This window comes from Bufo bufo, chromosome 3 (assembly GCF_905171765.1).
Source record: "Bufo bufo chromosome 3, aBufBuf1.1, whole genome shotgun sequence".
In the NCBI taxonomy this organism is placed as follows: domain Eukaryota; kingdom Metazoa; phylum Chordata; class Amphibia; order Anura; family Bufonidae; genus Bufo; species Bufo bufo.
The window spans coordinates 159311857-159337705 of record NC_053391.1 but is presented as its reverse complement, the minus strand read 5'-3'; the positions used below and the strand labels follow the sequence as shown (position 1 = coordinate 159337705).

Below are 25849 nucleotides of genomic sequence, written 5' to 3'. Positions count from 1 at the left end.
CTGTTCCCATTATTCATTTTGTCTTTTGATGTTATCATAAAATATATTCCTCTCCCACATTCAATGTGCAGATAAATGATAAACCTAGGCTCTCTGTGGTCTCTCTCCAGACAGAAATATTGTGTGAAAACAGTGGGGTTTCCAGTCAGTAGCAGCGTGAATAGTCACTTTGGACATTAATGAATTTCTTCCCTGTGTGTCCGTAAAAAAAAAAATGTATACATACAGTATGGATGGCTTCATGTGTCTCAGCCATGTACAGTTTACTGCATGCTGTCTCAGGCAGTGATTTATATTGGTGTATCTGAAGATAAATTACCCACCATACAGGGGATCTGATCTAAAAATATCACACCGACATAAAAGCCGTATTTTACAAAAGTGATCCAACTTTAGATTTTATTGGTGGAGAGGAATGTCAAAAAGTTAATTGAAAAAAAAAAAATCAAAACAATTTGGCACATTTAATTACATTTTCATATAATGTAGTCTCAATGGGCACGAAGTGACATTGTAAAGAGTTTATATTACGCCTTTATTTCTTTTTTATTTTATTTACAAGTTTATTTTTCATAAATGCACCCATTTTTACACAAATAACATGGGGCATTATGCCAAGATAGTGGGGTTTGCAAGATGTGCAAAATGTGCTTCTTGTGCCTAGAGCTTGGCAGCAGCTTGTGTACTTTGTGAAATGTGAGCTATGTACATGTGGCATCATCGAAATTAGGCCAAGACAAAAAAAAACAAGGATCAGATTGAGAAATTAAAGGAAAGTAAATTTAAATTAAATGTTCAGAACCAAGAAGAAAAAGGTCGTAGACATGCAAGGGCGGACTGCTCACTAAAAGTGGCCCCATGTTGCAGGCGGGTCCAAATTGACAGAAGGTAGGGCAACATAATTAAGTAGGCCAGCAATGTCACAGTGCAAAGCAATATACCGCCCCAACAGAGCAGTCGATACGGTTAAATTTAGAGAAATAGATCACTATGTACCAGGCTGGCAGCCGTGAGAAGGGCTTGGGTGTCCCTCCTAGACATCGGCCCACAAGGAAATTTCCCTGTAGGATCTATGGCCAATCCGCCCGCGTAGACATGGGTTTCCATTTGTACCTGTGTACATGATTTGAAGCCCATGAAATATGTTTTAACAAAGTAAATTTTTTATGTAAAAAGCAGGAACACTATTAAAATAACCCCCCCCCCCCCCATTCGCCATTTTGAGCTAACTTCATTCCAGCACGGACGTTCCATTCCTCCACACAGCTTCAGCCATAACCTCACGTTTTTTGTCTGCAGTGATTGGCTGCAGCTGGCACATACAGTATACGGGCATGACACTGCTGAAGGAAAACAAAGCCAGATGTGGAGCAGTGCTGGAACGGAGGGGGTTTGCAACTAAGTATACTTTTTTAAAAATTATTTTTAGCTTCCCTGCCCTTACAAAAAAAAACTAACTTGGATAACCATTTTAAATGGGACATGTTGAAGGGTTGCGATCATGTGATGATTGCAGTGACGTCATCAAAGGTCCTATTGCTTACAGATGAAGACAAGAGAAGCCGGCTGCGCGAACAAGTGGATTAAGGTGAGTTAATTTTTTTTTATTTCTTTTTATTTTTTTAACCCCTCCATCCCTATTTTACTATGCATTCTGTATTCAGAATGCTATTATTTTCCCTTATAACCATGTTATAAGGGGAAATAATAATGATCGGGTCCCCATCCCGATCGTCTCCTAGCAACCGTGCGTGAAAATCGCACTGCATCCGCACTTGCTTGCGGATGCTTGCGATTTTCACGCAACCCCATTCATTTCTATGGGGCCTGCGTTACGTGAAAAACACATAAAGAGGAGCATGCTGCGATTTTCACGCAACACACAAGTGATGCGTGAAAATCACCGCTCGTGTGCACAGCCCCATAGAAATGAATGGGTCAGGATTCAGTGCGGGTGCAATGCGTTCAACTCACGCATTGCACTCGCACGGAATTCTCGCCCGTGTGAAAGGGGCCTAAGACGCTCTACACCAGGGCTGGCCAACCTGCGGCTCTCCAGCTGTTGTAAAACTACAACTCCCACCTTGCCCTGCTGTAGGCTTGAAGTATTACTTTACTGAGAGAGTAGTGGATGCATGGAATAGCCTTCCTGCAGTGAAGTGGTAGCTGCAAATACAGTGAAGGAGTATAAGCATGCATGGGATAGGCATAAGGCCATCCTTCATATAAGATAGGGCCAGGGGCTATTCATAGTATTCAGTATATTGGGCAGACTAGATGGGCCAAATGGTTCTTATCTGCCGACACATTCTATGTTTCTATGATGGCTGTAGGCAGACTGGGCATGCTGGGAGTTGTAGTTTTGCAACAGCTGGAGAGCCGCAGGTTGGCCATCCCTGCCCTACACCAACTGGCAGTCTCTGCAAGGAGAAACAGGATCCCCTGAGAGCTTTTCATCATTATAGTTTGCTAACCTTCATTGCAAAGTCCAAGTAAAGAAAATCTCCTTTGAAAATGCATTCAGCACATTTTGCCCTCTAACTAGTTGTCTAACTTGGTCAAGATGAAGTCATAGTACTGTGGAAAGATACATGATCAAAATCTTGGCCATACTGACAGCCCATTCGGAAGACACCTTGGCCACTAATTTCATTTTTTTTTATATCTGGAGGAACCTTGAGGTTGGTATGGTACTAATGCAGTCTGACACTGAGGTAGGTCATTTTAATTTATATACTTTGCATTATCTTTAGAAGGAGAAAGGATATGACTTTGATTCGATCGCTACTGTCTTTGAAGCTTATAATAAGGTTATGAAGCTGACTTAATATGAGAAGTTTAAGCATAACGATCAGAGCAGATTTGACAGTGGCTTTGCTATCATTGACCATCCTCACTGTTATGAAAATCTCAAACAGTAATTTAATGACAAGGCCGATCTGAAAGGAACGTTTAATGCTTTAAATAAACACTCCCAAGAAAATGTTAATTAACTTTTTTTAATGGCTTTCAATGGCTTCAATGGTCACGAGATAACGCTTCTTTTTTTGGCTACATCTGTACTCTGTTAAATCTGATAATTGTATTGACAAAAGGTTAATTGCAGGTGAATTATGGGAGAAAGGGATGTTCTCTTACAATGACTATGTTTAGAGGATATTCATGTTGTCACAATAGTTTACCTTAGGGGAGTTTACAAGAGGATTTGGATGTTTTTTAAGACCTGCGATGTATACGCTGGTCTTAATATCCCTGCGCTGTCGGTGGAGATGCCAAAGTTATGTAGAAGCGAAGGCCTTTACTTAACTTTGGAGCTTTGTTTCGCCTGCCATAGGACATGATTTAAAGCTTCCTTGTTGGTTTAAGACGATGCCAGGTGATCAGGAATAAATTTCATTCCCGATAATTGCTCTGTGCATCAACCCATGTAAATGTGCCCTAATATTCATGCATACGTGTGTATAAGGCTAGTTCCAGGCGTCTGATCCGGCAGACAATGCCGGGAATTGGCTGGGCACAAACCACAGTTGGCGATTCTTCGCATTTTTTTTATGGGATGAGGCTTGATTTCAACTGGACCCCATTATACTTAATGGGGCCAGTAGGCATTCCATTCGCAGAATTCCTGTTCTCTGCCGGAATTCATGTCACAGATGTGAAAGTAGCCTAACAGATCTGTGTTGTTTGGATGTGGCGCCCAAAGCCTGCTATAGGATCATAATCAAGACCGCTTTCAGAAATTTTTGTAACCAGAAGAGCTCTACAGGGCAGGAGGTAAAATCTACCAGGGTCAGGGGATATCATCCACCAGGGGCTAAGGGCAGTATGTGGGGTTAGGGGACATTAACACTATTTTACTTACCAGCAAAATGAGCAAGAGGACACAGCAGGTGGAATTTTTCAGAGTTTGCCCTTGCTTGCTGTGCTACTCCTTCTAGAACCCTTCCCTAATTTCTGTACTTTTCATTAGATTAGCAGGGCTGCTTCTTGCTACAGATATGGATTTTGGAATGTGCTTTTATACTTATGTTTAATAACTGGGTCCACAGAAATCCTCACATACAGTAAGTGAGATTGCATTTCAATCTGTTGCTACTGTAGTAGCAGCAGAGCTTTTTGACTTCTCTGACTAGGAGGAGCTCAGTACACCAGAATCTATACAGTTTACTTGCGGAATTATACAGCAGTAAAAATCTCCTTGCAATGGGCCCCCCTGGTGGTCACTACAGGAAAATGCTATGGATTTATGTTGGGCAGTAGAAGGGGTTCACCGCTGGGCTCCTCCCTCATCATGGGTTCCATCGCATGGTAAATACACCACTGGTTGTCTGTCTGTGGAATATATAGCACAAACGTGGTTGTGTAAGTAACTCCTATAGAAGTGAATGGAGAAAGCAGTTATGGTCACCTGTCCATTCATTCTCTGCCAGGATGCTTTTTAACAATTTTTTCCCAATTTGGTATGCTAATCACAATATTTGTAACATCTAAATTACTGTAAATTATTTCCAGTACTTAATATTTAATCTGGTTAGTTACAGATGACAAAAAATGTCCAGTGTGCATGGAGATTGTGGAGCAGGATGAGTGCTCCTGTCCCGCTGATCATGTAATTGCAGGGTGCGGGTTAACCGCAGGAGCTGCTGGGTGTTAGCAGACCCAGATCAGCTCAGCAGTAAATGTCCAGAAACACAATCTCCTCTGTAACTGGGGCTAATATATAATAATGTGATGTTAAAATGCCCAAACACACGCACATTTTTTGTATGACCTTATAGGGGGGTGCAATATGGGGGACATTTACTAAAATGGCTTTTTATGCCGATCTTAGTTGTCCACCCTGCTCTACGATATACAGTTGCAAGAAAAAGTATGTGAACCCTTTGGAATGATATGGATTTCTGCCCAAATTGGTCATAAAATGTGATCTGATCTTCATCGAAGTCACAACAATAGACTATCACAGTCTGCTTAAACTAATAACACACAAAGAATTAAATGTTACCATGTTTTTATTGAACATACCATGTAAACATTCACAGTGCAGGTGGAAAAAGTATGTGAACCCTTGGATTTAATAATTGGTTGAACCTTCTTTGGCAGCAATAACTTCAACCAAACGTTTCTTGTAGTTGCAGATCAGACGTGCACAACTGTCAGGAGTAATTCTTGACCATTCCTCTTTACAGAACTGTTTCAGTTCAGCAATATTCTTGGGATGTCTGGTGTGAATCGCTTTCCTGAGGTCATGCCACAGCATCTCAATCGGGTTGAGGTCAGGACTCTGACTGGGCCACTCCAGAAGGCGTATTTTCTTCTGTTTAAGCCATTCTGTTGATGATTTACTTCTATGCTTTGGGTCGTTGTCCTGTTGCAACACCCATCTTCTGTTGAGCTTCAGCTGGTGGACAGATGGCCTTAAGTTCTCTCAAATGTCTTGATAAACTTGGGTATTCATTTTTTCTTTTGATGTTAGCAATCCGTCCAGGCCCTGATGCAGCAAAGCAGCCCCAAACCATGATGCCCCCACCACCATACTCCACAGTTGGGATGAGGTTTTGATGTTGGTGTGCTGTGCCTCTTTTTCTCCACACATAGTGTTGTGTGTTTCTTCCAAACAACTCAACTTTGGTTTCATCTGTCCACAGAATATTTTGCCAGTACTGCTGTGGAACATCCAGGTGCTCTTGTGCAAACTGTAAATGTGCAGCAATGTTTTTTTTTGGCAGCAGTGGCTTCCTCTATGGTATCCTCCCATGAAATCCATTCTTGTTTAGTGTTTTACGTATCGGAGGTTCGCTAACAGGGATGTTAGCATATGCCAGAGACTTTTGTAAGTCTTTAGCTGACACTCTAGGATTCCTCTTCACCTCATTGAGCAGTCTGCGCTGTGCTCTTGCAGTCATCTTTACAGAATGGCCACTCCTAGGGAGAGTAGCAGCAGTGCTGAACTTTCTCCATTTATAGACAATTTGTCTTACCGTGGACTGATAAACAGCAAGGCTTTTGGAGATACTTTTATAACCCTTTCCAGCTTTATGCAAGTCAACAATTCTTAATCGTAGGTCTTCTGAGAGCTCTTTTGTGCGAGGCATCATTCACATTAGGCAATGCGTCTTGTGAAAAGCAAACCCAGAACTGGTGTGTGTTTTGTATAGGGCAGGGCAGCTGTAATCAACACCTCCAATCTCATCTCATGGATTGGACTCCAGTTGGCTGACACATCACTCCAATTAGCTCTTGGAGATGTCATTAGTCTAGGGGTTCACATACTTTTTCCACCTGCACCGTGAATGTTTAAATGGGGTGTTCAATAAAAACATGGTAACATTTAATTCTTTGTGTGTTATTAGTTTAAGCAGACTGTGATTGTCTATTGTTGTGACTTAGATGAAGATCAGATCACATTTTATGACCAATTTGTGCAGAAATCCATATCATTCCAAAGGGTTCACATACTTTTTCTTACCACTGTATACAGTTAATTTATGATGAGGCGTGTGCCTCTTCTTAAATTAGGCACATATATGGCAGTCCTGGTGCCTGTCTAAAATACTACGTAAGCCCCTGGCAGACATAGTTTTTTCGGCTCCTTTTTTGCCTATTTCCCCGACACGCCCTTGCAAAAAATATTGTCACACCGGCATTAAAATAGTTGTAAAAATGCCCCTTGCAACTAGTTTTACATTTGTCGAACTTAATAAATGACATCCAATGTGTAAGAAAAAACAAAAATCAAACAAATATAAAAAGAACCCCAGTGATAGCCCACACTGCAGCTTCTAGCTTCACCCCTGGCAACTGTAAACTATATACAGGGGTGGACTGAGAACCTAAAGCAGCCCTGGAAAAAATAAAAAATAAAAATAAAAGTGGCCCTATGTTGTAGGCATGTCCAAATTGACAGAAAGCCAACATAAGTAGATGGGGTGAGCAATACCATAGTGCAGCACAAAATACTGCCCCTCTCTGGTGGCCATCAATAGCTGCCATGTTCTGTCCGCCTCCTTCAATTGTCTCTAATTAAAATATGGATCATTGGCTTTAGAGGTAAGATGCAGTAAACCGCCCCAAGACAGCCCTACCTTCAGCATGCCACCTGGACTTTCCTTAGTAATGACCCCTATAGTGCCCCCAGTAGTATGCCCCCCAAGTGGCCAAAGAAAAAAATAAATACATGCCTGTTCCAAGCCACTGTCTTTTCTGGACTGAAATGCCTGTGTCCCTGCACCATTACACCGTCTTATATAGTGGCCTGTGGCCTATGAAGCTGAACAGCAGGGCAAGGAGCTATGAGCTCCCATGCCCCACCATAGTATTCAACTCTATCATCATCCTGAGGACAGCCATACAGTTGAATTCAGTAGGGCATCTGCAGCATCCAGCCAGATACATATATACCCGAGAGTATTGGATCATTATGTACACAGCCAGTGGCAGTGAGGAGGCCCCCTGGGTGTGCCACTGTCATCGGCCCAGCGGGAAATTCTCCTATAGGGTCTATGGCCAGTCCGCCCGACTATATATCATCATAGAGAAATGGGACATAATTTTAAGGTATTTCAATTGCACTTTCTGCTATTAAAAGCAGAATAGAAAAATATGACTTTTTTCAATTTTTTTACATTTCCTCAGCTTTAAAACATACAAAAATAAAAAGACATAAAAATAAAGCCTCATGTATCATAAAAAACACAACAAAATGTATTTGAATAACTGACTAAAAGAAAAAGTTTTTACTTTCAAACCCGCTTATACTTAAATAATAGACGAATATTTGTCCGCCCATAAATAAAAGAAGATGGCCTGGTCTTAACTGATTAAAGAATGTCATGTGCTTACTGCTAGCTAATTCCAGTATTTTAAGACACAAGTCTTCCTAACGAGTTAAATTGATTTTCCAGGACTCCTATGTTGAAGACCTGTACTCTGGATAGGTCATTAAAGGGCATCTGTCAGCAGGTTTGTACCTATGAAACTGGCTGACCTGTTGTATGTGCTCTTGGCAGCTGAAGGCATCTATGTTGGTCCCATGTTCATATGTGCCCACATTGCTGAGAAATATGATGTTTTTATATATCCAAATGAGCGTCTAGGAGCAACGAGGCCGTGACTGTTACACCTAGAGGCTCCGCTGTCTCTGAAATTGCTGCGTCCTCTGTAAAACATCATCACACCTGGCCCTGTTAATCAAAGTGCAGAGGGAGCGGCTGTTGCAGAGACAGCAGAATGTCTAGGAGTAATGGTAACGCCCCAGTTGCTCCTAGGGGCTCATTTGCATATATTACAGCTTCCAGGTGCACATCTCACAGGTCAGCCAGTTTATAGGTACAAATCTGCTGACAGATGCCCTTTAATATTTGATCAATGCGGGTCTGACGCCCAGCACTACCTCTAGTCAGCTGTTTGAAGATGCTGTGGTGCTCTTATGAGTGCTGCGGCCAGCTCACCAAGCATTGCGCCCTCCCTTGTATAGTGGCCACACTTGGTATTGCAGAGCAGGCCCATTCACATGAACAGGACTGCCCTGCAACTATGCCATGTGACCTACAAATGTGACTATACTGGCCTAGGAAGAGGACGCAGCACTCACCGCTTGGCCTCTTCAAACAGTTGATAGGTCATCAATTAATCATTCCGGGAAAATTCTGTTAATAAATATGCATTGGTCATCCCTTAGAATGGCCTCTTCTTGTATGTGTGAATAAGAGGTAGTGTGCCTTATTTCTGGAGCGTGGTCTTTTATATTCAGTGCTGTCTCCAAATTGAATTGCTTGCCCTCAATAATAGAATGTATAATCTTTTATTTTTTCATCTGCCAAAAGTCTATGATTAATTTTATAGCTATCGTGTGATATACTGTACTGCTTCGCGGAAGCCTTTCTAAATGTATTTTCTTTCTTCCCAGTGGAATTTTTATTCTGCAATTTGGCCTCCATGAAGTCCATACGGCATTGTGTGCAGAATTTCAAAGCAAAAAATCTGGACCTCCACGTTCTGGTTAATAACGGTGAGTCGGTGCTTCCTCTTGGAACGTATTTCTGGATTATCTTTTGTCTGACACCGTAAGGCGCCGAGAAATGGAGAAATTTTATTGGGTCTTTTTACGACGGGACATTTAGATCTTTAATACTCCCAATTTACTATCATTGCCAGTAGCTGACAAAATGTAACCTGCTATTTAGGAGAAGATAGGAGTTTGTCAGGATCTCAATTAGCGTTCAACGCCTTCTGAACTTGAATCTCATTTGCCTTGCCGGAAATGCATGTTTCTCATGGGAAATGTTCTACGAGCCGTCGCCAGTACCTTGATTAAAAGACAAATAGAAGAGCTAATGATAGTTATGCTGGCCATATATATATTGTGATACCAAGCATTAAAGTGTCTCTAACAGCTCAGGAGACTGATTCTTTCTCACCGTTAATATTGGATTTCAGCGGCCACGTTTGGATATGAGCATGATTTTATGCAAATAACCCTCATATATCTAAACTACTATTTTGCAGTACCTACAGAGCTGTGACTTGTCGTTGAAAGCTCCTTCTATCAGAAATGATAGACTTTTTCATATCGTCGTATTTACTTGTATTTCCCTCCCAGGCATTGAGCTTTGTGAGACGCACACACTCGACTATTTCATAAATTTTATGTCTAATGACTGCTGTGACTGCATGTCGTTTGAGCTCAGCACGGCTGTTAACTGCAATCGTTTAACATCACAATGCGAGTTAGTAAAATGTGTGATGTTGATGTAGCAGATCTGAGTTTGTCAAAGTCATAAATAAATACTTAATAATTTCCATCAGGCTCTGTTCACATTGCTATATGTTGGAGTTACGTTAGAGCGTACTCCTTCGATTTCTGTCACTTGTAATCCCATATAGCGACATATGTCAACCATTGGCTACAATCAAGATTTTTAATGATCTGCGACAATCCCTTTAACCCCTTTCCCGGCGGAAGCCGGGTATTTAAACATGGCACCCAAACACAAGCACAGCTGGCGCCAAAGCCGCTGGGTGCCTGCTGTTTTAAATAGCAAACGCCTAAGGATAATATCTGCAGTCATCAATAACGCTGATTGCAGACGTTTTAACCCTTCAGATGCCATGGTTAAATGTAGCCACAGCATCTAAGAGCTGAAATCCCAAAAGTGCATCGCTTCCAGGGCTGGAACGGCTCCTCGGAGTGGAGATCGGGGGAGCCTTTCATTCCCTGCAGCAGCCTCGGTCCCCCTAAAGGGTCCAAGGCTGCAGCAGCTATGTTCCTGTGGAGACCTTGCATGTGACAGGGCATCAAAGGAACATAGTGAACTGCTCAGACTCCAATACTAATGCATTATGAGTCTATGAGAGAAGCAATTTGATGATCACATGTATCAAGTTTCTTAGCGTAACTTTTAAAAAGTGTAAAAGAAGACAAAAAAAATGTTTTAAAACTATAAAATTTTAAATGGCGTAACAATATAAAAACATCAAAAATTGCTGTTTCGCTATTATTTTTGTCACTTCATATCCCCCAAAAAATTGAATAAAATGTGATCAAAAAGTCTTTCACACCCCAATATGGTAGCAATGTGAAGTACAGATCACCTTAGAAGAAAAGAGCCCTCACACAAGCTCCGTAGACATAAAAGTAATAAAGTTATGGAGGTCAGAATTTGGCTTTGCAAAGAAAAAAAATAGTTTTTTCCAAAGTTTTGATTTGAAAAACTATATATATATATATATATATATATGTGGTATCCCTGTAATCGTAGTGACCCAGAGAATGAAACACACAAGTTTTCTCCCACAGAAAACGCTGTAAAAACGAAACCCATGAAACTGTAGCGGAATTGTGTTTTTCCCCAATTCCACCCCATTTGGAATTTTTCCCAGCTTCACACTACATTGAATGCAACAGTAAATGGTGCCATTTTCAACTTGTCCCGCAAAAAAAAAATTAAAAAAAAATACGTGGATGGAAAAATGAAAAAGTTATGGCTCTAGGTTGGCAGAGAGTAAAAAATGAAAATGAAACAGAAAATGGCCAAATCCTGAAGGGGTTAAATATGAAATACATTCTTTTGTCTACTTGTATAGAACTTGGTCACTGTCCTATGTGTGCTTTTCCATTTTGGATAATATAGTAAAACTGCATTTAAACAACGAGAGGCGCTTTCGGCAAATGCTGTAATGACTGACTCACTGCTCACTGCCAGGATTTAGGCTAGAAAATCGCTCAGTGAAACAATTTCAGAATTTCCAGCGCCTCTGAGGACATTAAGACTAATGGTGATCTCTAGACATCGGTGGCCACTGAACTGTTATAGACAACTAAAGATTAAACTCTATTATTAAGGTGGCTCAGACAATGGAGCCGAAATGTGGCAATGAGCTTTGAAAGCCAAGATATGGCAATCAAACTGTTTAATGTAAAGACGATATTGTGTGCACAGGCGCTATTTCTAAGAAAAAGAATTCACGTTGCTATCGACTGTACAAAGCGCTGTATGTCATATAATCCTACACAATCAGCTGTATGCTAATTCAGCATTTTTGCAGCAGAACAAATCAGTTCAGTACCATTTCTCCATCTTACTGAATTAATTCATATCATTATATAATATACAGATGTGTCTACCTAAGTAAGTATTTTACAAATGATGGCCTACAGGCAGGGTAGGTAGGGTCCAACACCCAGCGCCCGGGTCTGCAGTAGTTTTGGCGCTGCAAGTTGGGTTTCAAGCTACACTCCATCTGTTCTGTAGTGAGTGCCGATTTGCAGCGTCGGAGCTACTGCTGGGTAGTTCTGTTACCAACTTCCAGTGCCAGAACTACTGCAGAACAGCTGATTGATGTGGGTTTGGGGTGTTGGATTATATATAAAATAAATTCCCGATATTTGCCAATAAAATGGGTGCGTTAGAACCTATGTATAAGTGGCCCTGGAAAAAAAATTAAAAATGGCTCTGTGTTGTAGGCAGGTCCAAATTGACAGAAGGCAGGGCAACAGAAGTAGGTGGGGCCAGCAAGACCATACTGCAGTACAAAACACCACCCCATCAGAACCAAATGCCACAATGCAACAAAAAATTCTGGCTCAGCAGAACCGAATACAGTGCCGCCGGTCAGGTGCATAAGTAATACTGAGAGCATCAGATCTTTATGCACCTAGCAGCAATGGGGAGGACTCGGACAGCCCTGTGGGCATCAGCTCACCAGGAAATTTCCCTGTAGGGTCTATGGCCAGTCTGCCCATGTCTGTATAGCTCTACAAATTGCGTTTGGAGGGTCTACCAACAAATTTAAAGGGGTTGTCCAGGATTTTACAAGTGATGGCGTATCCTGAGGATTCTTTTTTTAACATTGATCTTAAGACCAGAAAGAGGAAGAGGACAGACCTGTGGACCCAGATCCCTTCACTTTACTTCAAAATGTTAGATGCCTATATATAGATTTTTTTGAAGTTTTATATTCAGTTTTTTTCTCTAAGACCAGCATGTATTGTGAGTAACAATGCTGTAAACTGCAAAGAAAAAAATAATTGGGGGTTAGCCAGCACATCCTAGTGCACAGATGCACGAAAGCAAAAAACACAATGCAACAGCACCCTGCAAACACAAATAATAAAGTAAATTCAATAATGCCATACTCACCACAGAAAATGTAAAATGCTAATGCTGCATTATAAATGAGAGATTCTTGGTAAATACCATACATTTTTGTACAAAATTTGTGCGTGTCCGCCAGCGTCAAGGTGATCTCTTTAGGACAGGAACCTAACACTAAATACTACATCCACTGGTGCCTCCATTAAATTAAGGGAATGCAGGTTCCACATGCATGCTGAGCTCACACTATATTATCCCTCTTTGGTGCCGGACTGGCCTCCAATATGTTCAGGGAATGCAGGCTCCACATGTATGCTGAGCCCACTCTGTATTCCACCTCTCCTGGTGCCAAATGGCCTCTAATAAATACAGGGAGAGCAGGCTACAGCTTTTTACTTGCACAAATTAAAATCAGCCTATGGGACAGACAGGTTGGTTAGGAGTGCACGACCAATGGAGTGAGACACACCTCCAATGCAGACTGCAAAGAAAAAAAAATCGGGGGTTAGCCAGGACATCCCAATGCAGAGGTGCATATCGCCATGGCTGAAAGCACAAAAGCAAACACAATGCAACAGCACTCTGCAAACACAAATAATAAAGTAAATAAAATTGTGTCATACTCACTATAGAAATGTACTAATGCTAACGCTACTTTATAAATTTGAGGTTCTTGGCAAATACATTTTGTACAAAATTATCTGTGCCTGTCTGCCAGTGTCAAGGGGATTTTTAGGACAGAAACCTAACTCTAAATACTACATCCGCTGCTGCCATACTGGCCTCCATTAAATTCAGGAAATGCAAGTTCCATATGCATGCTGAGCCCACACTATATTTTACCTCTTTGGTGCCAAAATGGCCTCTGTTATGTTCAGGGAATAACAGGCACCAGTGGATATAGTATTTAGTGTTAGGTTACTGTCCTAAAGAGATCGCCTTGACGCTGGCAGATATGCACAAATAATTTGTACAAAAGTATTTGCCTAGAATCTCACATTTATAATGTAGCATTAGTAGATTTTCTATAGTGAGGATGGCACTATTGTAGTTACTTTATTATCTGTGTTTGCAGAGTGCTGTTGCATTGTTTGTTTTTAACAATGCTGTAACATACAAATCAGAACTCTATTCCGTAGGAAATATATCTGAGGATAATATAAGGGCTTTCTTCTTCTGAAGACAAATTGTGCATAGTTTAGGCCACTTTGTTTTTCCTTGCTGTTCTCTTTTCCAGTGACTGCTCCTGACAGCAGCGATTTATTTTTGTAAGCACAACATTTATGTTTGATGTTTTGTTGATTTCTTTCCGAAAGCCTACCAATGATAAATGGTGCTGCATATTAAGAGGCGACAAAAGAACACATTTCTTTAGTGCCTTGATTTTGAAACTGGTAATACGGTATATACTATGTACTGTAGATGTATGTAACTTTTCAACATGTTAAGGGTCCATTCACACATCCGCAAAATGGGTCCGCATCCGTTCCCCAATTTTCCGGAACGGGTGCTGACCCATTCATTTTCAATGGGACCGCAAAAGATGCGGACAGCACACCGTGTGCTGTCCGCATCCGCACTTTCATTCTGCAGCCCCGCAAAAAAATAGAACATGTACTATTCTTGTCCTCAGACACAGACAAGAAAAGGCATTTCTATTATAGTGCCGGCCATGTGCGGTCCGCAAAATGTGGAATGCACATAGCAGGTGTCCATGTTTTTTTGCGGACCGTAAAACAGTTGTAGACGTGTGAATGGACCCTTACCCTGTTAACATGTATACTATATGTGCATGTGTCTTGTAAATGTTTTCCCCTCAAAACACTATGGGGGAGATTTATCGTCCTCCTACGGCTTGCCTTTGGTGTTAAAAAATAAATAAAAATAAAAGTTACAAGACCCGATTTTGTGTTTTTCTAAATGCCTTTGTGACTGAATTTAGTCACAACTGGCATTTTTATGCCACCCTCACCCGTTTCTGAAAAGGGAGCGTAGCAAGGGCATGGTGTGCACGGGTCCATCCCTAGCATATTCACCATCATTTACAACTGTGCCTCATCATAAATTACATGTATCCTCTAGAGCTACAAGACCTATCAAGATCGCATGGGTACATGCCGGTGTTGATAAATCAGAGCATACATTTCCAAATTTGCTGCTGCTAGAGATGAGCGAACCTGTGGAGGTTCGGTTCAGGTTTGACAAATTTTTCTAAAAATTTGGTTCGGACCTGAACCTGTTTGGGCTGAACCAAATGGGCTCCAATTGCCCTGGAAATTGGTATGCAGCACCCTCTAGACTCCTAGGACTCATTCTTTTTTTTTTTCTGAATTTTTATCTTTTTCTCTTCTCCTCCCTAAGCTCTTGAACTCAATGACATCATAGCTATGGGTAAACGCACGCTTGACTGTGTTAACAAACAGCCTGTATAAAAAAAATGTGTTAGCATGTGTTATGCTTTTTCATATTCCAAAGCTTCCAAAAATTTACGCTTTTCATGGAAGGGGAGGTGGGGGGCGGTCCAGATGGTATTTAAACACACGGGATAATTTTTTTTTTAAAGTGGCTTGTTGGGGGACCAAGTGTCCAAAAATTATGCCTTGACGGGTCAGGATGCCTGCTGATATGACATGCACAATTTTTTATTTTCAGAAGGAAAAGTGGCTTGTGATCAAGCCAAAACAATTCTCCCTTTTGATTAGGACTAGCAGCAGTACAGTGTGGATGTGAAAAGGGTAGGGTAATAAGAGGCACATGGCTGCAATGGTAGCAGCAGCAGAAGTAGCATAGCATGCAACATACAAGGCAGTAGGTCAGCTATCTATTAGTAGTAGTAGTAAAAGTAGTAGTAGTGCAGATACATACAGTTAATAGTGGTGGCAGTAGGGAATTAGCAGCGAGGAGCAGCAGCTGAGGCAGCAGCAGCCATATGATGGATGTTGGCAGGCAGCAGCATGGTGGAGGCTGCAGCCTTAAAGAAGATCATGGTAGGCAGGCTGCAGCAGTGGCCTGATGATGACAGCGGCATGATGGACATCAGTACATGATGGTAGGCAGGCTGCAGCAGTAGCATGATGGCAGCAGCCAGGGGCGGACTGACCAGTCGGGCACTTCGGACATGGTCCGAGGGCCCGGCCGGGATGGGGGCCTGCCGCAGAATAACATAACACAGGGCCCCGCTCACTGTAATACCAATATTCATATGTGAACAACTTGAAATCCTCTGCGATCCTCTCCCTCTGAGTTCTCTGTACTCACAAACTCAGTAGCAGGCCGGGCGGCAGCGCAACTCACTGACGTCACGCGCCTACTCCTCCCACTTTATGAATGAAGTAGGAGGAGCAGGCGCGTGACGTCAGTGAGTTGCGCTGCTGCCCGGCCTGCCTGCTACTGAGTTTGTGAGTACAGAGAGCTCAGAGGGAGAGGATCGCAGAGGATTTCAAGTTGTTCACATATGAATATTAGTATTACAGTGAGCGGGGCCCGGTGGAATAGACTACAGTGACTGCACCGGGCCCCGCTGCCATTACAACACCAGATGCCGGCCCCCAGTCCCTGTATTGGGGATCATTCACTCACAGGGACACTGTTATGGGGGGAACTGTGGATGACACATATATAGCATAAAGTGCTATATATGTGTCACCCACAGATCCCCCCCCCACAACAGTGCCATCCACAGATCCCAACAACAGTGCCATCCACAGATCCCCACAACAGTGCCATCCACAGATCCCCACAACAGTGCCATCCACAGAGCCCCCCACAACAGTGCCATCCACAGAGCCCCCCACAACAGTGCCATCCACAGAGCCCCCCACAACAGTGCCATCCACAGAGCCCCCACAACAGTGCCATCCACAGAGCCCCCACAACAGTGCCATCCACAGAGCCCCCACAACAGTGCCATCCACAGAGCCCCCACAACAGTGCCATCCACAGAGCCCCCACAACAGTGCCATCCACAGAGCCCCCACAACAGTGCCATCCACAGAGCCCCCACAACAGTGCCATCCACAGAGCCCCCACAACAGTGCCATCCACAGAGCCCCCACAACAGTGCCATCCCTCCATAACACCTTTTGGTTCAAAATATTTTTTAATTTGGCTATTCCCCACCCCTCTTGTAATTGTTCCGCTACTTGTGGGCTGCGCGGGCATGAGTTCAGTCACTTCGGTGGGCAATCCCGTCCTGCAGCGCGTGATCCCGGGATCACGCGCCGCAGGATGGGATTGCGCACCGATGTGACTGAATTCATGCCCATGTAGCCCGCAAGTAGCGGATCAGTGGAACAAGTACAAGGTGGGTGGGGGGTGATCTGTTGGGTTGCCCAGACGGCTAGGCCCTTCACAGTAGTTATTAACCCCTTTCAGCAGTCCCCCATTCACTGAAGGGGGGACTGCTGAAAGGGATTAATAACTACTGTGAAGGGCCTCCCCCCCTTTCACAGTAGTTATGCCCAGATATGTGCCCCCTTCACAGTAGTTATGCCCAGATATGTGCCCCCTTCACAGTAGTTATGCCCACACTGCTTCTAACAGAGGCTCACTAATGGACGCTGAGATTAGATCACCCCATATGAGAGCATTGAATCAATGCTTTCCTATGGGGAAAAATCTGACCCTGGAGGTCATCATGCAGAGTGTGAGGACGTCCAGCGTCAGATACCGGACCAAAGGTCTGTTTTACTCCAGGAAGCCCTCAGGTGGCTGCCAGCCACTAGAGGCCGACTTATTGCTGGAACGTAAACAATGCAGTTTCTCTAGAACATTGCAGCTCGATTTGCAAAAGGGGACACTGTACCCAGACCACTTCAATGAGCTGAAGTGGTCTGGGTGCCTTTTGTGTCGCTTTAACTTTGAAATCTTATTAAAGATTGTGTAGGGTGTGGCTGGAGGTGGGACAAGGGTGGGGCTTGCAGCAGAAAATGGGTGGGGCCTGTAAGGGGGCCCTTGAGTTATTTTTCCCGGGGGCCCTGAGGGTTCTCAGTCCGCCCCTGGCGGCAGCAGTGGCATTTTGGAGGGAGCAGCAGCCGTTCGGAACATGATGAAAGGCAGGCAGCAGTGGCATGATGGTAACGGTGACATGACTGAGGCAGCAGCCATACAGAACATGATGGTAGGCAGGGTGGCACACAGCAACAGTGGCAAGATGGGGCACTGTCAGCAAGGCCAGATCTATTCATCAGCCTCAGCCGGAGGAGTGCGAAAATCCTCCCAAATTCAGGCTTGGTTCATTTAGACAAAAGTGATGTTTTGACACTTACAGAGGGCAACTTGTTCAGTTTTGGTGCCACCATGCCCCCTTGTGGCATGGAAAACCCTCTCTGAGATGACACTGAAGGCTGGGTAAGAAAAAAGAAAGATAGTGTACTGTACCAGTTTGGGACACTGTTTCATTCTGCCCAGAAATCCATGCGGTCAGGGAAAAAGGAATGCACCAGAGTGAAGGTGGGCCTGAACCTGGGTGCTGAGGTGGGAGGTCTTGACTTGCTGATTGACGCAGAACTTCAAAAAGGTATATTAAGGAGACTGAACTGGCTGCTGTTGCTGTGACTTCTGCTGCTTGTGGTGGCGGGAAGGGGGTTACTCTGCAGGGAGTGGAGAGAGGCCTCCTTTTCAGATACGCTGACGGCTGGCATCTGCTCACCGAAAGCTGCGGCAAGCTGCATACACAGTGTTTCCTGACTATAACGTAATTTGGCCTCTCTTCGAAGGAAGGAAAACATTCCCCCATTTTGCTTTGCTTCTAAAATCCTGAAGAAAAAACACAATGCAACAGCACTCTGCAAACACAAATAAAGTACAATAATGCCATAGTTATAGAAAATATTCTGGTGCTAATGCTATGCTTATTTTATAAATTAGAGATTCTTGGCAAATACCTTGTGTACAAAATTATTTGTCCCTGTCTGCCGGCGTCAAGGCGATCTCTATGAGATGGGAACCTAACACTAAATACTACCTGTTATAGTGCCATACTGGCCACCATAAAATACAGGGAATGCAGGTTCCACATGCATGCTGGTTCCACTCTGCCTTTTACTGCTTTTAGTGCCATAATGGCCTCCATTAAATCCAGGGAATGCAGGTCCAACATGCTATCCATTAATCATCAGACATGGCAGTAAGGAAGCGATAGTACAGGTCGCCATTTTGGCCAGCGTGCCCAATGAAATAGTTATTTCCAACTCTGAGATAATTGGGTGTCGTGGCTGGTGTCACTGTCATCGCCATCATCCTTTTGCTTCTCTGAATCCTCCTTCAGTGCTAGCACCTCATCCTCCTACTCCTCCCCATGAGAGTTTCTTATTGTGGGTCCCCAACAGCTACAGGGCGGACAGCAAGATGCGTTAGCTGTTCTTCTTCCTCCTCTGTTGCATGAGCATCATCGTCTCTTCTATGATGCATATGAGGGTGATGAGGGACAACTGCAACATGAACAGCAGGAGCTGCTTGACCTGGCAAACAACATGGTTCATGAAAAAATAGTTCTTTGATTTCTGTGGCTTTTACAGATGCTCTATCGTGTGCAGTGTTGAATTCCAGACAGTTGAACCATTGTAGATTAATTGGTGTAGCTGCAGACCATTCTGTCACTGCAAGTCCAGGAGAGCGTTCCTCACCACGTGAGACTAGCTGAAAAGCAGGACAGTCTCCTTTACATTGCCAGCATCTTGCTCAGAAATGTAAACCACACGGTACCGTTTGTATTGTATCCGTCTCCAAAGCGGAACGGAGACTGAACTAATGCAAACTGATGCATTCTGAGCGAATCCTTTTCCATTCAGAATGCATTAGAATGCAAACTGATCCGTTTTGGACCACTTGTGAGAGCCCTGAACGGATCTCACAAACGAAAGCCAAAACGTGAAATGTGAAAGTAGACTAAACCGCTAGCCCGCTACTCTTTGTATTGTAAGACACACTAATATGCTATTTTCCTAAACTGAAAACCAAACAAAAATAAATTTGAAATGTCTGGAGATGCAACAACATGGATTTCAGCCTAGTACTTCACGCTATCACACAGACTGGGATAAATATAAAACCGCTAGTACTTTACCCTTTGTATTGTAAGACTCATTGATATGCTATTTCCCTAAACGTCACATTTTTTTTTTTTTTGGGAAGACAAAGGGACATCATAGGATCTCTGGAGGACTTGGTACAACCATATTATACATACATGGTGGCCCAGTAACTGCTGTGAAATGCAATGATACCAGACAATTGTCTTAGTTATAACAGCAGATTTCTACTGGTTCCCACCAGCAACAAGCTGCTCAAGGTTAAGGACTCCGCCTCATTAAAGGGAGTTGTCCTGGGAACACAATACAATTAAAATCTGCTTGTGCAGTACCTCAGACCTGGGGATATCTGCAAATGTTGTATATAGTTATGTAATATTGGTTATTTTAATGTTTTGACTGTTTCAGCTAGAGAAGGTAATGGTTGCCAGCAACAGCCTGTTTTTACCCTTTTGGTAGTAGGGGGCTGGTCCTACTTCCTGCCTGGAGGGTGAGTTCCTGAGCAAACAGTGAAGGGAGAGGAAGCACATGTCAGAGGTCCCATTCCTAGGAATCGTATCCAATTCTCCTGTGAGACCAACACTCCAGAGAGAATTTCAGTATCCAGAACACTGCTTCCAGAAAGCATCAGTGTGTAAAGACAGCATAGCGATCAACAAAATTATACCGTAGCTTCACAGACACTGCTGCAAGATGAGGGACTAGAGCTCAGACACCACCACCTGCCTTAATAATCCCTAGGCCAGACCAACATCAAGCCTGAATCTTACAGTGGATACAAGTGCTTGCCAGTGCTATTAAATTGCCATCCAACCAGCCACCATACCGCCTCCTCTGGTGCCAGAAACTGCACTTTATAATTAATACTTTAAATATTTATGACACTGCGCCATGGGACGTGCCGAAACCAACACACAGGAATCACAGATGAGCCAAACCCACGCACACGGGACCACATCAATACACAAGCATCCAACCTGCCCAACCAGCGCACCTGAAATGCAGCCCCCCGCCCGCGCGCCAATGCTCCTCCCCGTGCCCCCGCACCCGGCGCTGAAGCCCCCCCCCCCGCAGCCAGCAACCGTCCACCCCATGCACGCTGCCCACCGGACCACCGACGCCCGAATCCGGAATCAACCCAGGCACCGCGCAGCCCGGCGTGCTGCCCCGCGCCCCGGCCGGTGGCGCGACGCCACAGCAGGTGGAGGCCTCCACCGAAAGTGACCAGCGCCCGCCCCGAGCTGCGAGCGACGGCACCGCACCGGCCATCAACGACCACCGGCGCCAGGCACCGGTGGTCATCGATGACCGCCGCAGCGACGCCACCACAGCCCCGAGCAAGCGCCAACCACCTCCAGCGGAAACCTCCACCCGCTGCAGCACCGCTCCACCGGCCGGGGCATGAGGCAGCACGCCAAGCCACACAACACCCGGACCGACCCCGGACTCAAATGATCCAATGATCCGGCGAACAACACACATCGAACGGACAACCACCAACTGCAGGAAAGCAAAACCTCCGCACCAAGCACGGAAACACGAGGAGGAGCATCAGCGCACAAACAGGAGTCCACACCCCAGGCACACCGGTCAATCCAGTCGAACACCTGCACATCGATGCAATCCCATGTGCACAAATTTAGCCCATCCGTGACCCCCGTACACCAATCTCAACACGTCCCACAGCGCAGTATCACAAATACTCAATACATTACCTTCTCTGTACGGCAGTCTGTGTGGTTCTGCCGTGATACCGCTGCTTCTACACTTAGCATTCACGGAGCGCCCCTGAAGCGACCCCCTGTTTAGTCTCTATTATTAATACTGCTGGATGTACCACAAGCTACACTCTGCACTAAGCAAAGAACGACTGTTATACCTCCACTTCTGACCTGATTCTTCAAACCACCCCTGCACTGCACCGATCCCCAGGGAGTAACGGCCCGAGGGAGCACAACACGACACAACATCCCACCAGGGCCACTACCACCCCCATCCCCCGCACCAGCCCCCCAGGGGCTCGCCCCACCTGTATGAGAGATAAGATGAGTTTATGCTAAAGTCAATTGGTTAAGTATACTATAGAAATGTCCATTTACTGGGGGTACTTCAGCTTTCCAGCCCAGGAACCATGGGGTGAACTTGTCAGATTTGGCCCTATGTGTAAATAAGCACATAAGGCCACATCTGTAACAAAAGCTGCTTTTTTTTTTTTTACTTCTGGGTGATACTAAAAACAGCCAAAGAATAAGCATTCAATCATTCAAGCATTTAATCACAGTGCACATCACACGTGGGGAAATGACAGAAAGCCAACCTTCAGATGTCATCTTATATTACAAACATTTAAATTATAGTATAGGTAAAGTATGTATCCCAGGAGATCAGCCATTTCCCTTGTCCGCTTTCTCAAAAACCTGTGTCTAGATGAAAGGCCTCTTAATTGAGAAAGCTTCATCAGAGAATAATCAATCTTGAGGCTTTAGGAAAGGCTTTCAGAATGTATCAAACGTCACTTTTTAACTGAGATTTAAAAAACCTACCGTATTTTTCGCCCTATAAGACGCACCCTCCCCCCCTCCAAAATAAGTGGGGGGAAAATGGCAGTGTGTCTTATGGGGCGAATACTGCCATTTAGGCCTCATGCACATGACCGTTGTGTGCATCCGTGTCCGTTGTTCCGTTTTCCGTGATTTTCAGCGGACCCATTGACTTTCAATGGGTCCGTTGAAAACTCGGAAAATGCACCGTTGTTCATCCGCGTCCGTGAGCCGTGTTTCCTGTCCGTCAAAAAAATAGGACCTGTCCTATTTTTTTGACGGACAAGGGTTCACGGACCCATTCAAGTCAATGGGTCCGTGAAAAAACACGGATGCACACAAGATTGTCGTCCGTGTCCGTGGCTACTTTCACACAGACGGATCCGCAGATCCGTCTGCATAAAAGCTTTTTCAGATCTGAGTTTTCACTTCGTGAAAACTCAGATCCGACAGTATATTCTAGCACAGAGGCGTTCCCATAGTGATGGGGACGCTTCAAGTTAGAATATACTACGAACTGTGTACATGACTGCCCCCTGCTGCCTGGCTGCACCCGATCTCTTACAGGGGGCCATGATCAGCACAATTAACCCCTCAGGTGCCGCACCTAAGGGGTTAATTGTGCGTATCATAGCCCCCTGTAAGAGATCAGGTGCTGCCAGGCAGGAGGGGGCAGACCCCCCTCCCTCCCCAGTTTTAAATTAATTGGTGGCCAGTGCGGCCCCACTCCCTCCCCTGTATTTAATTCATTGGTGGCCAGTGCGGCCCCCCCCTCCTCAGTATTTAATTCATTGGTGGCCAGTGCGGCCCCCCTCCCTCCCTCCCCAGTATTTAATTCATTGGTGGCCAGTGCGGCCTCCCCTCTCCCCCCTCCTAATTATTAAATTCCCCCCAGAAGCATTATACTTACCTGCGATGTCTGTGACTGACCGGGCACTCCTCCTACTGGTAAGTGACAGGTCTGTGCTATAAGCAATGCGCCGCACAGACCTTTCACTTACCAGTAGGAGGAGCGCCCGGCCGGACACAGACATCGCAGGTAAGTATAATGCTTCTAAAATTGCTAAGTAACCATGGCAGCCAGGACTGCCATGGTTATTAAATACTGGGGAGGGGGGGCCGCACTGGCCACCAATGAATTTAAAACTGGGGAGGGAGGGGGGTTTGCCCCCTCCTGCCTGGCAGCACCTGATCTCTTACAGGGGGCTATGATATGCACAATTAACCCCACAGGTACGGCACCTGAGGGGTTAATTGTGTGGATCACAGCCCCCTGTAAGAGAGATCGGGTGCTGCCAGGCAGCAGTGGGCAGTCATGTACACAGTTCTTAATATATTCTAACTTGAAGCGTCCCCAATACTATAGGAACACCTCTGTGTTAGAATATACTGTCGGAACTGAGTTTTCACTATATAAATGGTATATTTTAACATAGAGGCGTTCCCATGGTGATGGGGACGCTTCAAGTTAAAATATACCATCGGATTGGAGAAAACTCCGATCCGATGGTATAATAGGGACTCCTGGCTTTACATTGAAAGCCAATGGGGGAAGGATCCGTTTGCAATTGCACCATATTGTGTCAATGTCAAACGGATCCGTCCCCATTGACTTGCATTGTAAGTCAGGACGGATCCGTTTGGCTCCGCACGGCCAGGCGGACACCAAAACGACATTTTTTTTTTTTACTTTCCTTCATGTCCGTGGATCCTCCAAAAATCAAGAAAGACCCACGGAAGAAAAAACGGACACGGATCACGGAACTACAGAACCCGTTTTTGCGGGCCGCAAAAAAAAACGGTCGTGTGCATGAGGCCTTACACTGATACATCGCCGACCGCGATGCTGCACAGCGCGGCCGGCGGTATATCAGTAGGGAGGGGCGGCATCTGGTATTGTAATGGCAGTCACTGTATTCTATTACACCAGGCCCCGCTTACTGTAGTATTAATAGGTAACGTGTAGGCATGGGCACTGTTTTAAACTATAGTAATCCTCTGCAGCATAGAGAAATCCATGTAGTACGGTGCTCACTTACTGTAGGCAGGCCTGGCGGTATGCGGCAGCGTAACGTCATTCACTACGTCACGCGCCTGCTCCACCTGCTTCATTCATAAAGTGAGAGGAGAAGGTGCGTGACGTAGTGAATGACGTTACGCTGCCGCTGCCCGCCCGGCCTGCCTACAGGAGTTTCAAGTGAGTACTGTACTACATGGATTTCTCTATGCTACAGAGGATTACTATAGTTTAAAACAGTGCCCATGCCTACACGTTACCTATTAATACTACAGTAAGCGGGGCCCGGTGTAATAGAATACAGTGACTTCCATTACAATACCAGATGCCGGCCCTCCCTACTGATATACCGCCGGCCGCGCTGTGCAGCAGCACAAGACAGGCAAGACAATTGTACCTGAAGAAGGGGTTAATCCCCGAAACGCGTTGTACCACTTGCCTAAATAAACAAGAATCGTTATTACTCCAACCATTGGGTGATTTTGCGCCGTGGGATACTTTTTTCTTTAAATTGAATCACTGGCTTTCTGCGGGATTCCAGGCATCCCTGAACAGGAGCATCCATCCCGGGCTGCATACCATCCGTTACAATGAGTTTATGGCAATTCGATATATGTCCTCATTAGAGTTGTGCCTAAACTAGCACAACTCCATCAGGTGAGCCTCCCCAGTGGAGATACTTATTTTATTTATCTGTTAACGTTATTACCCTATGGTGCGCCATTCTTTTTTGTTCTCTAGTGGAACGACGCCTGTTTTCGATTACAATACCAGATGCCGGTATTGCGGTCGGCGATGTATCAGTGTAAGGCCTCATGCACACGACCATTCGGGGGCTTTCGCGGGCGGCCCCGAGCGGATCCGTGGACCCCCGGTGTCCTCTGGGTGGATGCAGATCCGCTCCAAGTGCAGCGGTTTGGCTCCGCCTGGCCTCCGTTCCGCTCGGCGGGCTGATGCCCGGGCGCAGTTTTCAGCGTTCGGGTGTTCGCGTGGTTGCGCGGAGCCAGACAGATCCGTCCGGGCTTGCAGTGTGGGTCGGTGGGCGCGGATCCGTTTGATGTTGATACAATGTGGCACGATCTCGAGCGGGTCCGTCTCCCGCTGGCTTTTCGGTGTGGGGTCTGGACGGGTCCGTCTGGTTAAAGTGCACACTTGGAACTCCTCTGAACCATGGTGCAGACGGATCCGTCTTCGAGCGGATCCGTCTGTGCAGCCACTAGACGGATCCGCTCTGAGCGCGGGTGTGAGAGAGGCCTCAAATGTGCCGCCGTGGTCGTGTGCCGCATCGCGTGACATTGCGGTCGCGTGCTGTGTCATGTGATCGCTGCATCACTAGTTCTCCGCCCCTTGGAGTCTGAGGCCTCATGTTCTGTTGGTGCCACTGTCACTCAGATGTTTGGCCGCACCTACTGCACTGCCGCCGGTTCCTCCTCCGTATGACTACATGGGCTACTGATTGGTTTTCCTGGTATGGTCAGGGCGTGTCGTATGATGCACCTCTGACACTGCGGTCATGTGCTTGCTCACATGCGCGCTCTGTCATCTCAGTCCTGCCTCCATTAGGTGCTTCTGGTTCTATTAATTGGCTTTTAGGTACTGGGGCTCCAATTCCATTGGTGCTGACGTCATTCAGGTCCTGCAATTTTAATTATCCTCCACACACCT

At 45.1% G+C, this 25849-nt stretch overlaps 1 protein-coding gene across 2 annotated transcripts in view; it reads left to right on the top strand.

The window, feature by feature from the left end:
* Window positions 1-25849, top strand: part of DHRSX (dehydrogenase/reductase X-linked) — a 403310-nt gene that overhangs the window by 232985 nt on the left and 144476 nt on the right. For both annotated transcript variants that reach the window (XM_040423740.1, XM_040423739.1), the window contains exon 4: window positions 8909-9010. In XM_040423740.1, coding sequence (XP_040279674.1) covers window positions 8909-9010 — 102 coding nt within the window. The remainder of the gene's footprint in view (window positions 1-8908; window positions 9011-25849) is intronic.